Source organism: Poromitra crassiceps (genome assembly GCF_964638095.1).
Source record: "Poromitra crassiceps genome assembly, chromosome: 7".
NCBI classification, from domain to species: domain Eukaryota; kingdom Metazoa; phylum Chordata; class Actinopteri; order Beryciformes; family Melamphaidae; genus Poromitra; species Poromitra crassiceps.
This window is the reverse complement of record NC_139628.1, coordinates 4,389,483-4,402,799: the sequence shown is the minus strand read 5'-3', so window position 1 is coordinate 4,402,799 and position 13,317 is coordinate 4,389,483. Positions and strand designations below refer to the sequence as shown.

The window sequence follows — 13,317 nt, the reverse complement described above, 5'->3', positions numbered from 1 at the left end:
GGACATATGTTTCACATAGGGTGGTGTTTTCATTTCGATGTTTTATTTGGTCCAATATTGAAATGTTCTACAATTGGAGGTTGTCTTACCATTACACATTATTTAGATCCTCCCTTAATATAGGTTTTCGGCTCATTTGGTTGCTATTTAGTAGCGAAATGGAGAAACACAATGCATGTTGGGACATTCACATTGCAGTGAACTTACAGCTTATTTTTTCTATGGGACTCTGAGCGAGGGAGTCAGAGACAGTCGGTATTGTGCCTGGCAGACTGAGGAGAGAGGGAGAGAGTGACACAGAGAAGGGTGACAGAGGAGAGAGCCAGAGGGGAGGGAGAGAGCCAGAGGGGAGCGCTCCGCGCAACTGGCGCACTCTGAATAGGCCTGGTTTTCAAAAGCGCAAAGCGCTAAATGTACGCCAGGTCGGAAGATAGCAGTACGCCGGTATTTAGCGCCGACACGCCCACTCTGACCCATTCTGGGACTGCGCCACGCCCATTCGGCCTAAAGCGCATTTGGCAGCGTAAAGCCATATTGATATCGTCCCAAAACAGGCGCAAGGCACGTTTTTTTGCGTTTAAGGCCCGTTTTAGCGCCGAAGGCTTGTGGGAGAATAGGGCCCAGTATCATAAATGGGAGCACTATTCACCTTAAAGTATGTTGCCACGCCCACTTTTTATCTTCTGTGTAAGACGCAATTGTATTTGTTCTTCCGGTTCAGTGTTAGCTGGCCGGCCGGTAAACATCTATAAACTGTAAAGTAAACTATGAATGAAGTTTGGCAACATTCAGAAGCTACACTGCGGCCAACTTCAGACATACTCATAGCGTTACTGCTGCGAGGAGCCAATGGCTGTACCCGGTCGGCATTTAACGTTAGTTACAAAAGCATGACGACAGTGTTTTCTCACTGCCAGTACAGTAGCCTACTGTAGGGGTTGACAGATACTAGCTAGTCTGACCGGTCACAAAGCCAGCACTCCTTGCTGCTCGTTAAAAAATTCCAAATAGGCGTTATTCTGATAAACTGGTCACATTATTGCAATGTTATGTTCTCAACCGAAAAAATATTAAAAGTTTTTTTTTTTGGCATGAAAACAGCTTTAAAAAACAGTCTAAAAAATTGATAAAGGTGGGTAATCTACTTCCGGGTCTAAAACGGAATAACGATTACAAAATTACGTTATGCAGAAGCGTCCTGATATGGGCAAATGATAAGGTGAATAGGACTATATAGTTGGATACACAATGAATGAACACTGTAAATAGATTGCACTATGACGAAGACGTCAAAGTCCAGTAGGTGGCGGTAATGCACCATTTAAGGATGCCAACCGCCAAGAAGAAGAAGAAGGATGGGCGGAGCCCTACAACTGATATTATAGGCCAGCCAGCATCTGAGGCAAATCCTTCGCTGCAAATGTTTGGAGAAGGTGGCTGTCCTCCTCAATGCCTCATCCACCATTGTTCTGCTGTGTGACTGATATAGTACGTTTTTTTTTCCTTTAGTTGATTTCACATTTATATTAGTTTGGTAATTTATGATTATTTGTTGTACTGTTTAAGTTCCTTTAATAGTTATTCCTTTGGAGATTATATCATGTGTTTGGATTTATTAATGATATACTTTTTCTCTTTATGTTCCTAGCCAAACCAGCTAAAACAATGGCAAACTAATAAAACTTTGGGAACTGAAATACCACGACTGTCCTCTCCTTCTGTTCTGGCCGACAGGCCATTGTGTTGGTAACCCTGGAACTAAGCCTTAGACCTGTGCTGCACACCCTCCACCAATCTCATTGAAACAGTTTACACTGTGTTTCTCCGCACTTCAAGCTGAAGTCAAAAGTCGTAAAAAGACTAAACTTGTCATAATAGTTGACTTAAAGACTAGCATGCCAGTCTTTTTGCCTGGGTGTCGTGAGGCGTCCCAGACGCTGGTCTTTGATTATGTCACACTACAAGAGGTAAAGAAGGCCGTTAATAATTCCCGATGGTCATAAAATATAAATTCCACACGTGATTCTAATGATCAACTAGAAGATCTACATTTCCTAACGAAAATGTAATTGTGCTTGCTGCCCTCGCCATGCACCGCCTGCCTTGCAAGGTCCCTGGCCATGCAGCTAGGGGGACTAAGTAGTTATGGGCGGGCCTATGTGAGTAGAAGCAGGAGGAGCCAAGGAATCCAGGGGCGGAAGAATTTTGATTGTAGACGCTACAGTTCAAAAGGTATGGACCAAAATGTGAAGAGGGCTGTTATAGCGCCACCATCAGGTCAATGAGTATTTTTTTTAGATCAGAGCAAAGAGTAAACATGGGGCGAGCCAAGGAAACCTGTGAAAAAATAATTTTGATTGTAGAAGCTACGGTTCTAAAGTTATGGACCAAAATGTAAAGATGGCTGTTATAGCGCCACCGTCAGGTCAATCGGTGTAATTGTTTAGGCCCCAGTAGAAGAGTACTCTATGAACATATGGACCAAATTTGAGAACAGTCGCTCTTATGGTTTGTGAGCTACAGCTACTTGATGTTGTTACAGCGCCCCCTATAGGCAAAATGACACAATATTTTTCGTATCAGCTCAAAATACATCCATCCACAACTGTACCAAGTTAAGTTAGCATCGGACGTTGTGTTCCGGAGTTATGGTGATTTTTTTAAAATAGGCCCCACCCACAGAACTTTGGAAGTCGATTATATCGCAACGGTGCAATCTTTTCAAGAACCATGAAATGGCTTGTGCAGGACAGTCCCCACATAATGTGTGCTTTGGTTTGGTGAAGATTGGACAAAATTTCAAGGAGGAATCGCAAAAAAACTGTTTTGGACAAAATTCAAAATGGCGGGAAATTTAGTCTGACGAAAATGGACGTGGCCTATATCAGTATCCAGGGAAAAAAGAAGTTTGATTGCGGACACTACGGTTCAAAAGTTATGGACCAAAACGTAAAGAGGGCTGTTATAGCGCCACCATCTGGTCAATTAGTGTAATTTTTGGGGGGATAGTAAAATGCCCCTCTGTGAATCTCTACCAAGTTTCGTAGCTGTACCTTGTATGGCTTCTGAGATACAACTAATTTACTGCAAGATTTTTTGAAACCCCATTCAAGTCAATGGGAAAAAAACTTGTGCTTAACTCATTAGCCCTTTTCCCACATGCGTACCGGAAAATTACCTGTAAGTCAATATCGGACATTTCCCTGAATTTCCCTTCACACCTTAACGCGCGCATATGGGAATCTAGTAGTCAAATAGCCGGTATGTTGGGGGGCGGGGGAGGGGGGAGGGGTGAGCTTATTTAGGGGGTCGGCAAAACTTCACTCAGTCCTCCTCGCAGCAGCCTGCCTGACACAGGACAGACACAGCGAGAATGGCAGAGGCTTGCAAGGCAAGCTGCCCAACGCTTGTAGCCTATGTATGTAAAGAAAACAAATGCACAAGCGAAATGTGGAAGTAGTTTGCTTTGATGTGCGCGAATGATTAGATGATGCACTTTGAAGAAGTTGGGATCCGTGTCTGAGAGAAATAGTTGCTGGTTCGATGTTTATACGTTCACCTGCGTTGCGTTGAAGCACTTTTTACTACAGACTGGCTTCGTTTGATGTGTCCGGGGTTGCCTTCGGAAATCAGCAAGCTGACATACTGCTCTTATTAGGCAAGATACAAGATCATTTCGCCAGTTTGCATTAATGTGCGCGAATGATTAGATTATGCCCGCTGGAACATTAAGCAACGTGTGTAGGCTACACTTCGCCCATGATTGAAGGACCGCTGTCGCGGAAAATGACTGGACCCGTTTCCACTTGCGTCCCCTTAAGAGCATACCGCTCTTCTGACTTGCTCGAAACTGGTGAAATGTCGGGGACGACGGGGTCGCGCTTATACCGGCACGGCGCCTTTCCCACTTGCAGGCATTAGACCACGTTCCGGTCATTTTGCGGTACAAAGCGCATGTGGGAAAAGGGCTATATGTTAGGATGACGTCATCATTCCTACGTTGACGTCATTCCTACTATGATGTCATCGATCACTGATGATGTCATGATTCATAAGTGGTGAATCATGACATCGCTGGTGATGTCACAACACATGTGATGTCATAACACAGGTGATGTCATATTCGGGTCTATAAGGGTCTGCTCCTGCAGGCCTTGGCCAAGGATTCATAATCTAAACTAGGGTCATACCAATCTCAAGCAACGTCTGCAACCTGTAATTCCTGCAACCAGCAACTTCTGCAATCTCTCTGCGACCGTTCCCAAACCCCGAACAGTGCAGCCCCTGCCATCAAGCTATCCAGTTCCACAACTCCCCTACTCCTGGAGAGTGTCTTGGCCCTCAACGACCCGCGAGTAGATCCACATGTCTGACACCGATCCTGACACTATAGAGTGCCAATGACGTCGATCGGCGTCAAATCAAATAGTAACGTTGAGTGCCAATGACGTCGATCAGCGTCAAATGCGTTTTTTGACGGTGGGACGTGGATCAAAGCCTCATGCATCTCCTGTACAAATATTGGAGCTATTGAAGGTGTATAACCTATTTTACGGACCCATTAGGTGGCGACAGTGCTCTCCAGATTAGAGAAAGGTCAGGAAAACAGCAGGAAAAAGCCGTGATGAAAGAGAAACCGATGCATGCTGCAGCCAGAGCCATATAGATTGCTCTGGCTGGAGCTAACGTTAGCTGCGAACAGCAGTCAATCCGCGCCCACAACTGAGCCCCTCTGTCTCTGCTGCATAGTTTCTCCACACGATTAGCCGCCAGAAAAGCAGCACCCGATGCCGAAGGGCCAAACCATTGTCAGCAGTCCGGTTTGGCTTTTCCGTGTCGCGCTGGGAGCCGGCGCACAAAAACGGAGCGCTCCGAAAATAGATGCTGGGTGCGTGTTAGGCTGTGTGTTAGTGTGGGGAGGAGTTTGCAGCTGAGGGGGGGGGGGGGAGGGGGGTGGGCACGCAGGGCACCACACAACTACACCACGTCACTACATCAGAAAATATTAGCTTCAGAGTCAGTGAATGTGCTTGAAATGCTTCATTTCACAAAAGGCTGATTATCTCAGCTTCTAATTTGAAACGTCTGTTTTTGCTGAAAACAACCTATCTTCTCCGGCTGATAACTAAAGAACGGAAAATGATATCAATAAACTTTTTTTTGCTGATGATACAATAGAGTCTCCTCGTTCTTTGTGCGTGTTCGGTGTTTACATAGTAATATCACACAATATTCTGTGGGCCTCGAGAAATCACTGAAAACGCTCTGAAACTCTGGCACTGGGAGCGTCCGTTCTCCAAAAGTGGCTGGCACTCAATGAGTTAATGAGTGGTCACAAGCTCAGAACTGCCACAGTTGGATTTGTCCCTATACAGCTTCCCCCTGCAGTCTCCTCCAAGCCACACCCCCAAACGCTTCGTTTGCTCAGACGGGGAATTGGGACGTCACCGACTTCCTCACGCATACTGCGCGGGTAACTCTCACACAAGCTACCTGCACCATTTTGTCTATAGCCACAAAATTAATACTTCTAGCTGGAGCGACGCCAACTGTACGTGATCCAGCAACTGCAGAGGTGCATTCGGTAAGTCTAGGCATTTTGAGATGTCCTCTTTAGGTAGTAACCGTTAAGTTAACGATAACTCGCAACCTAGCGTGCTGGTCCACAGACGCTAATCTGATTGGCCGCTGGGAGCCTGGGGCGGGCTCTCCCTCAGCGGCCAATGGGAACTGTTAGTTCTGAATATATTATAGAAACAGGCCATTCTTGGGAAGCGACGAGATGAGGAAGTGAGAACTCCGTCACAACAAACGGGGTTGCTATATTTTCGACAAATTAATCCAGAATCATGTTTTATGGACCAGAGACACACGTTTTTAAGAGGTTACAGCTGCACGAATTGGGACCTTTAAGGTCAAAACCACTTTTCATCTTGAAGTAGCATTGCATTGCCTTTTTGTGGCAAGTGACCCAGGTAAGTGTGGCAAGTGACTTCAAATGTATCTTGTTTATGCATAGGTTAACTTACTGAATAGACATGAATGTGTTAGTTATTTGGCCCCTGTTTTACTTGTGACTTTATGGCTTATTGGACAAGTCAATTAGGCCTAGTGTTGAGCTCATTTGCATATTTAAAATAGATTTTTCCAAGAAACTTGTAAAACAAAAAAGTTCCTTTTCATGTATACTTTCACTGTGTGAGGTTTGATTGTGATAGGCTTCATTTTTTCCTTTACTCCTATGCGGGTATATTTTGGGTAGCCTATATTCGATTAGTGTATAGCTCATTTGCACATTCAAATTCATTTTCAAAGAAACTTGTAATACAAAAAATGTTACTTTTCATGGATACTTTCATTTGTATAAAGTTTTATTTTGATAGGAGTAAAGGAAAAAAATAGCCCGATTGGGGTGTATTGTTGTCTGGCCTTACTGGCACACATCTTGGATTGATGAGAATTAAACATATTTCCTCAACTAGGATTTCTTAGGACTTTTAGTATGTTGTTCTGGACACCTCATAGAAATGATCTAAGCTGCAAAAAAAAAATTGCTCCAAAATGAGTTACTTTGCCTGGACTAATAGTAGGGCTGGCACGGATCAGAAAACCCACGGATCGGATCGCGTGACGGAACAATGCCCACAAACTGAAACATTATGTCACTCAAGCATATCGAAATTAAAACAGCAGACTTACCGTTTATAGCTGCATTGAATAACGTCACATTAGGGTCCTCACAATGTATGGTAGATGGGTTCGTTTTCAACAGGTTGAAATGAGCTTTCCCTACTGCAGTGGGGACTGTTTAACTCTCCCCTCGCAAACTTTGTTTTATGTCCATCGATCTTATTTCTCTCTCACGACACGGACACGGCTTGTTTTGTTGTTGTTTTTTACGCTGACTGAAACATGTCATGAGTGGATTGTGGACTGGAGTGGCAGACTACCGGTGTGTGCAGGGCCCGAAATTAACTTTTTGACCCACCGGCCAGTGGCGGGTAGATGGAAAAAATCTACCTGCCAAGCATATTTCTTACCGGCCAAAAAAAAAAACGCATTTTTGTGTCACATATATCCATATATATCAATTTTTTTCAGTACATTTCAAGTAGATAAGGTATTACGTTGAAGAATACACACTTAAATAAGAGGGCAGAGTAAAATTTGAAGCAAATTATTTTAATATATTGATTGATGATTGATTAATCAATAGCCTACATGTCAAGTCAATCTTGAGCTTAAATTGTTGCAAAAAAAAAAACGCAACTAAAAGTAATAACTGCGACAGTCTCAGTGCAGACAGCGCACAACTTGGGCTACACACCTTTCTCTCCCACTCCACACCTGGCACCTGCGTTAGCTCTCCTGCACTCGTTCTCGGCTCCCCTTCGGCTTTATTGGTGGTAAGCATTTTGATTCATCTCCTCATCATACGAGCTCGGCAACAAGCGCGAGCGATTGATTGATTCATTGATTGATTCGCCCGATGTAGGCTGTCAATTTAGCAGAGGTTAAAAGAGCTTCTTACCTCCGCTAAATTGACGACTGCATTCCATTCCCCTCCAGTGATGTTTGGTAGCCTATACGGACGGCAGAGCCAGAATGAAAAAGTCTCACAAAGCACTCGTGCCAGCTGCGCAGCAAAACACACATAACTATTATCTCCTCATACTGTATCATACGAGTGTCGGCAACAAGTGCGAGCGATTCATTCATTCATTTATTGATTCGCCCGACGTTAGGCTGTCACGCAATTGACACTGCTACGGGAGAGAATGAAACAGCCTCAGGAAGCACTCGTGTTATACTACTGCGCTGAACGCACTAACGTTAAACTAACCTTACGTTTCAGACTGCTCCCTTGTATATTGTGGCTGGGATCAGCGCTCCGCAGCACACTCCCAGCGTTTAACAGTGGGAAAAATACGCTAGGTGGACACAGGCCGGCTACACACAGTTTTAATATTACATGACGACTATTTTGCGACCCGCCACGTGGCGGACAGATGCCAAATCTAACACGCCAAAGCAAAAATATGCCCGCCATTGGCGGGTGGCGGGCTCTAATTTCGGGCCCTGGGTGTGTGTGTGTGTGTGTGTGCATGTCTGTGCGCTCCTCCTCCTCTTGGTCTCACTCTGCTGTGTAAAACGAAGCGAGTAATACATAATTTTATTTTATTATTGAAACGGGCCCGGACTAGAGAGCTGCGCGGGCCTGAAATCTCGGCCCGAGCCCTCCCCGGTGTTACGCGCAAATCAACCCCCCTGTACATGCGCGCCCCCCTATGTAAACAAACGCATTGGACAGACCTGCCCCCCGTAGTACCACATTTTAGCCGCCAGGTGTCATCTGGACATAAAAACACTGCTACATTTACAGGCAGGCAGTCGTTACCTCAGATCTTCAAATCTCACTAAATATAGACAGTTTTCACGGAACGATGTTGCTAGGGAACAGTTTGAAACCTAGCTTAATTCCTGTCAGTTATTGTATTAGCAAACACTGCAACTGGAAGTAAGCTAGGGACAATTTAGAATGGCAATTGTCAAGTTAAAACCGTCTAAAGTTGGATTGTAAAAACGTGTCTTTGTAATTAAGAAAATAAATAAATAAAAAATCATGACTTGACAAGTAGGCTATAGGCTACGTGCTGTAGACATACTCTGTTATAATAAGGACATGCAAAACACATTACAACTGGGATTTGAACTCATGCCTCCCTAATCTGCAACATGGACCAGAAGTCAGCTCTTAACCCACTCCACCACAGAGACCATTAATGGCAATGGGTGTGTTTTGCATTAGTTAAATCGTTTCTATGTGCAACCTTGCTCTCCCGTACGTGATTGTCCCCCCTGTCTAAACACCTCTCCTCACCTTCCACTTGTGTCTGGACAAAAAGGCCCCCCTGCAGTACCGCATTTCCACCACCATGTGTAGTTTCTCCCATGGAGGCTTATGTTTAACTGTAAAAACAGGTGCTAGTGAGATAGATAAATAAATAAATAAATAAATAGATACATACATACATACATAAATATATAAATAAATAAATAACATTTCATCTCTAGGTCTCTTTAGATTGCCATAAGATGGACTGTAAAAACAGGTCAGTAAAATAAATAAATGAATAAACTAAAGAATTCATGGCCTTACAAGTAGGTAGACATACTCTGTTATAATAAGGACAAGCAACAAAGATTACAGGTGGGATTTGAACCCATGGCCTCCAAATCTGCAGCATGGACCAAATGCAAACTCTTAGACCACTGTACCACAGAGACTTTCTGGTAGCATTCACGCTGCTTTGCATTAGTTAATTCTCTATGTGCAACCTTGCTCTCCTGTACATGCTTGTCCCTCCTGTGAACACCTCACATGTCTGTGAGTGTGCAGAACTGCCCCCCCTGCAGTACCGCATTTCAACCACCATGTGTACAAATGTTTCTCCCATGGAGGCTTATAAAAGAATGGAACCTCATCAAGTCTCGTCTGTACACACTAGCCCATTTAAAGGGAAAGGTTTCCAAATGTAGCTTATATTTAGGTTTTGAATTAATTGGAGTACCAACATTTCATCTCTTGCCAAAGGATGGACTGTAAAAATAGGTGTTAGTAATCAATCAATCAATCAATCAATCAATCGACTAAAGAATGCATGGCCTTTCAAGTAAGTAGACAAACCGTTATAAAGACATGCAACAGACAGTGGGATTCGAACCCAAGGCCTCTGCAGCCAAAAGTCAGCTCTTAAACCACTGCACCACAGAGAGCTTTGATGACTGTTGCTGTCTTTTGCATTAGTTAATTCCTCTCTATGGGCAATTCTGCCCTCCCATACATGCTTGTCCCCAAGACCTCACATCTCTTCCACTGTCTATGTGTACGCCTCATGCAGAAGTGTCCCCTGCTGTACCACATTTCTGCCACCAGGTGACTGGGAAAACCAAACACCTTGCTCTAGTCTTCCTAGTTCCTCTTTATTGGGGTCACAATATGACCGTAAGTGGTCATTTTGACGTCAAGATTACAAGCTCTCTGATGATAAATTCCTCAATTGGGAGATTCATGCATTTATTGTGTTAATATCCTTTAGAAAGACACTTAATGTGAAGAGGCAATTTTTTCTATTCTGTACAGGCACAATTAGATTGACCACACCTTGTTGCAGGTTGTTTCTCACAATCATCATGCTAACCATGTCTGTCTCTTTCATGTATTGCATGTGTGAGAGAATGCAACAAGCAAAGGTTCTTGAAATAACATGTATTAATGGTTGGTAGGCTGATCAACAAGGAATAGGCCTACATGTGTTTTGCTTGAAAATAATAGCATTTCAGCATCTGTCACTAACTAGATTAAAACCTATAGGCTATCTGTTTTGTTTCAGACAGCCTTGTGACTTGCTTTGAACACAGAAAGAAAGAAGGAGCCTGCCTGCATATCAAAATTAGGCTAATAATTGCATTTAACTTGTTTATTTAAAATAGTACTTGACCAAATAGAAAACAACAGAATATTGACGAAAAACCATTTTGACTCTAGCACAAGTCTGGGTAAGGAATGCTTATGAAAGATTCTGAGGCCTTAGAAGCTTAATGTTGAAGGCAAGGCAAGGCAAGGCAAGGCAACTTTATTTCATGCCAAAAGCAATTTAAAGTGCTTTACAGAAATAGAAGAGATAAAACAATACAACAATGGAACACATGAAATTACATCAGGAAAAAAATTACAATCACAGTAAAAAGTGACAATAAAAAAGAATTGAAGTTGAAGAATACTGTCTGACGAAGAGCTGTTTGGCTCGAAACGTTACCACTGCACTTGGTGCAATAAAGCTATCAAAAAGGAGTCCTTTTAGTGTGCGAGCGATTTTTTCATTTGTTTCACTGTTATATTTTTTCGTCTCAGCACCTACCCGAAGTCTCGGTCCTTGGATGTGCATGTTTTCATCTATTTCAAGTTTAAGAATACAACATGAATCTCCTGGTAATTCAACCTATTAGCAAGATACACCTGGGTGTATTCATTCTAACAAAACTGCCTCCCCACCAAGCCCTGCCCCCGCAGCAGACATGTGCAGACTCGAGTTTGCCAATGAGTTCAAGAAAGTCAAGACAGGCAGATTCAATGGTGGAGTGCATGCGCCCCCTAGTGGATGCATGCATTTACACAGGGGGGGCACGCATGTACAGGGGGGTTGATTTGCGCGTAACACCGGCCCGTGACATGCAGGCCCGTGCCCGACCTGGCCTGGATGAGTCATGAAATGAATTGGCCCGAGCCCGTTGCGAGGCCCGACATCAATATCACGATATGACGACACATCTCTTTCTCCCTCTCTGTGCATGCTGCCGCGCCGCTGAACTCGTTGGCCCAAAACGTTGCTAGACTGTGTTGCCTATAAAGACAAACACTGCAGCTTTCTCTCTGTCTCTCTCTCCCCCTCTCACACATGCTACCGTGGCCTATCAGCATCCAGACATATTGTCTCGAGAAAGAGAACGTTAGATCGTTTAATTGCCAACAGCAACAATGCGCACAAACTGAAACATTATGTCACTCAAGCATATCGAAATTAAAACAGCAGACTTACCGTTTATAGCTGCATTGAATAACGTCACATTAGTGTCCTCACAATGTATGGTAGATGGGTTCGTTTTCAACAGGTTGAAATGAGCTTTCCCTACTGCAGTGGGGACTGTTTAACTCTCCCCTCGCAAACTTTGTTTTATGTCCATCGATCTTATTTCTCTCTCACGACACGGACACGGCTTGTTTTGTTGTTGTTTTTTACGACAGCGACAGCATGCTGACTGAACGGTGGATTGTGGACTGGAGCAGACTAACGTCAAGGTGAGGGTGTGTGTGTCTGGGCTACTGACTGCCTTTCCGAAGCCCTGCCACTCCGAACGTTAACTTCCATTATTCGGACTGGCGGTCGTTCACCTTAGAAGCCGCAATGCCGACCTTAGGTTTAGGCGTGGGGGTGGGAGAGGTTAGGTTTTGGGTTAGGGTCTGGGGGAGGTTAGGTTTAGGCATGGGGGGAGGTTAGGTTTGGCGTGAAAAACGGGGAATATAGAACCCGGGGAACATAGACATGATCCCTTTCTGAGTGCCGATATTTCGGAGTGGCAGAACGTCGGAGTAGCAGCACGTCGGAGTGGCAGCATGTGTGACTGCTCTGCTGTGTAAAATCAAGCGAGTAATACAACGTTATTTTATTTTATTATTGAAAAACGGCCCGACCCCGGCCCGGCCCGGACCTATTAATTAAAAAAAAAGAAAAAACGAGCCCGGCCTTGGCCCGTATTGGCAGGCCCGAGGGGCCCGGCTCTCTAGCCCGGACCCGGCAGCTCGGAGCAATTCATTAAAAAAAAGCAGCTCTCAGTGTACCCGCAATGCGTGCATGTAGCCTACCCACACACACCCATCTCGGCTACATGTAGCCTGACTCACCATCGGAGGGAGACGCGGCGGGGAGGAAGAGGCACAGCAGGATCAACTGAAACGCAGCCATGGTGCAGTGATAACTCCTTACACACAGCGCATTGCTGTATACGAACTATGGAGGAGGAGGAGGAGCTGGGCAGTGTTTGTGGTGTGGGAGATTCGAGCTGTCAAAAGGGAACAAAAGACTCGCTCCTGGCCAATCCCGGCGCTTGACTGCTGCGTAGGCGGGCACAGGGCGTGGATTTGCGGGAGCCGCGGTGGGTTCCTATGCTTTCCGCATGACGGTACGTGCACATCTACAATGGCAAATTCGCTTTTCCGCTGTGTCGCAGCGTTTTGTGGGCGTGGAAACCAGCTTCCAGCTTGGAGCTGTAGCCTGTAGAAACGTTGTACACAGGAGGGTGGGGGGAGGAAATGTGTAGGAAGAGCTGTCATTGGGTAGCTTCAACGAAAGGTCCCGCCCTAGTCCCGCCCCGCGAGCGTGAAGCCGCTCGGATACGCGTGATTTCTAACCCCACATAGGATAAGCAATAACCACGCCCTGTGGCGCCGGGATTGGCCAGGAGCATTGAAGCTTGGGACTAAAGCACCTGGGGGTTTTCATCTTTTAAAATAAAGATGTTTAAAAAACTATTGCTTGTTACATTTTCAGTGCTGTACCTTTTCTCTGGGTAAGAATTGAGCTTGAAATTAACGATACATTATATATGAGCTATGAACGTGAACACAACACCATTTATATTATTGCATGTTTTTGTAGATTGTGTACATTGTGTAGATTACAATTATTATGCTTATTATTATTATTATTACTATGCTAAGGAAGGTAGGTGACCATAATTCATTTCAATGTCCGCTCT

The 13,317-nt window shown here is 44.5% G+C and overlaps 1 protein-coding gene across 1 annotated transcript in view; it reads right to left on the bottom strand.

Moving 5' to 3' along the window:
- The window catches only part of LOC310780285 (uncharacterized protein), a gene marked incomplete at its 3' end in the record, with an annotated part of 40,081 nt that extends 27,547 nt beyond the window's left edge, over positions 1-12,534 (bottom strand). Inside the window, exon 1 of the mRNA XM_083640844.1 lies at positions 12,464-12,534. Within this exon, the coding sequence (XP_083496970.1) occupies positions 12,464-12,524 (61 nt within the window). The 5' untranslated portion in view covers positions 12,525-12,534. The remainder of the gene's footprint in view (positions 1-12,463) is intronic.
- Positions 12,535-13,317: the final 783 nt, after the last annotated feature.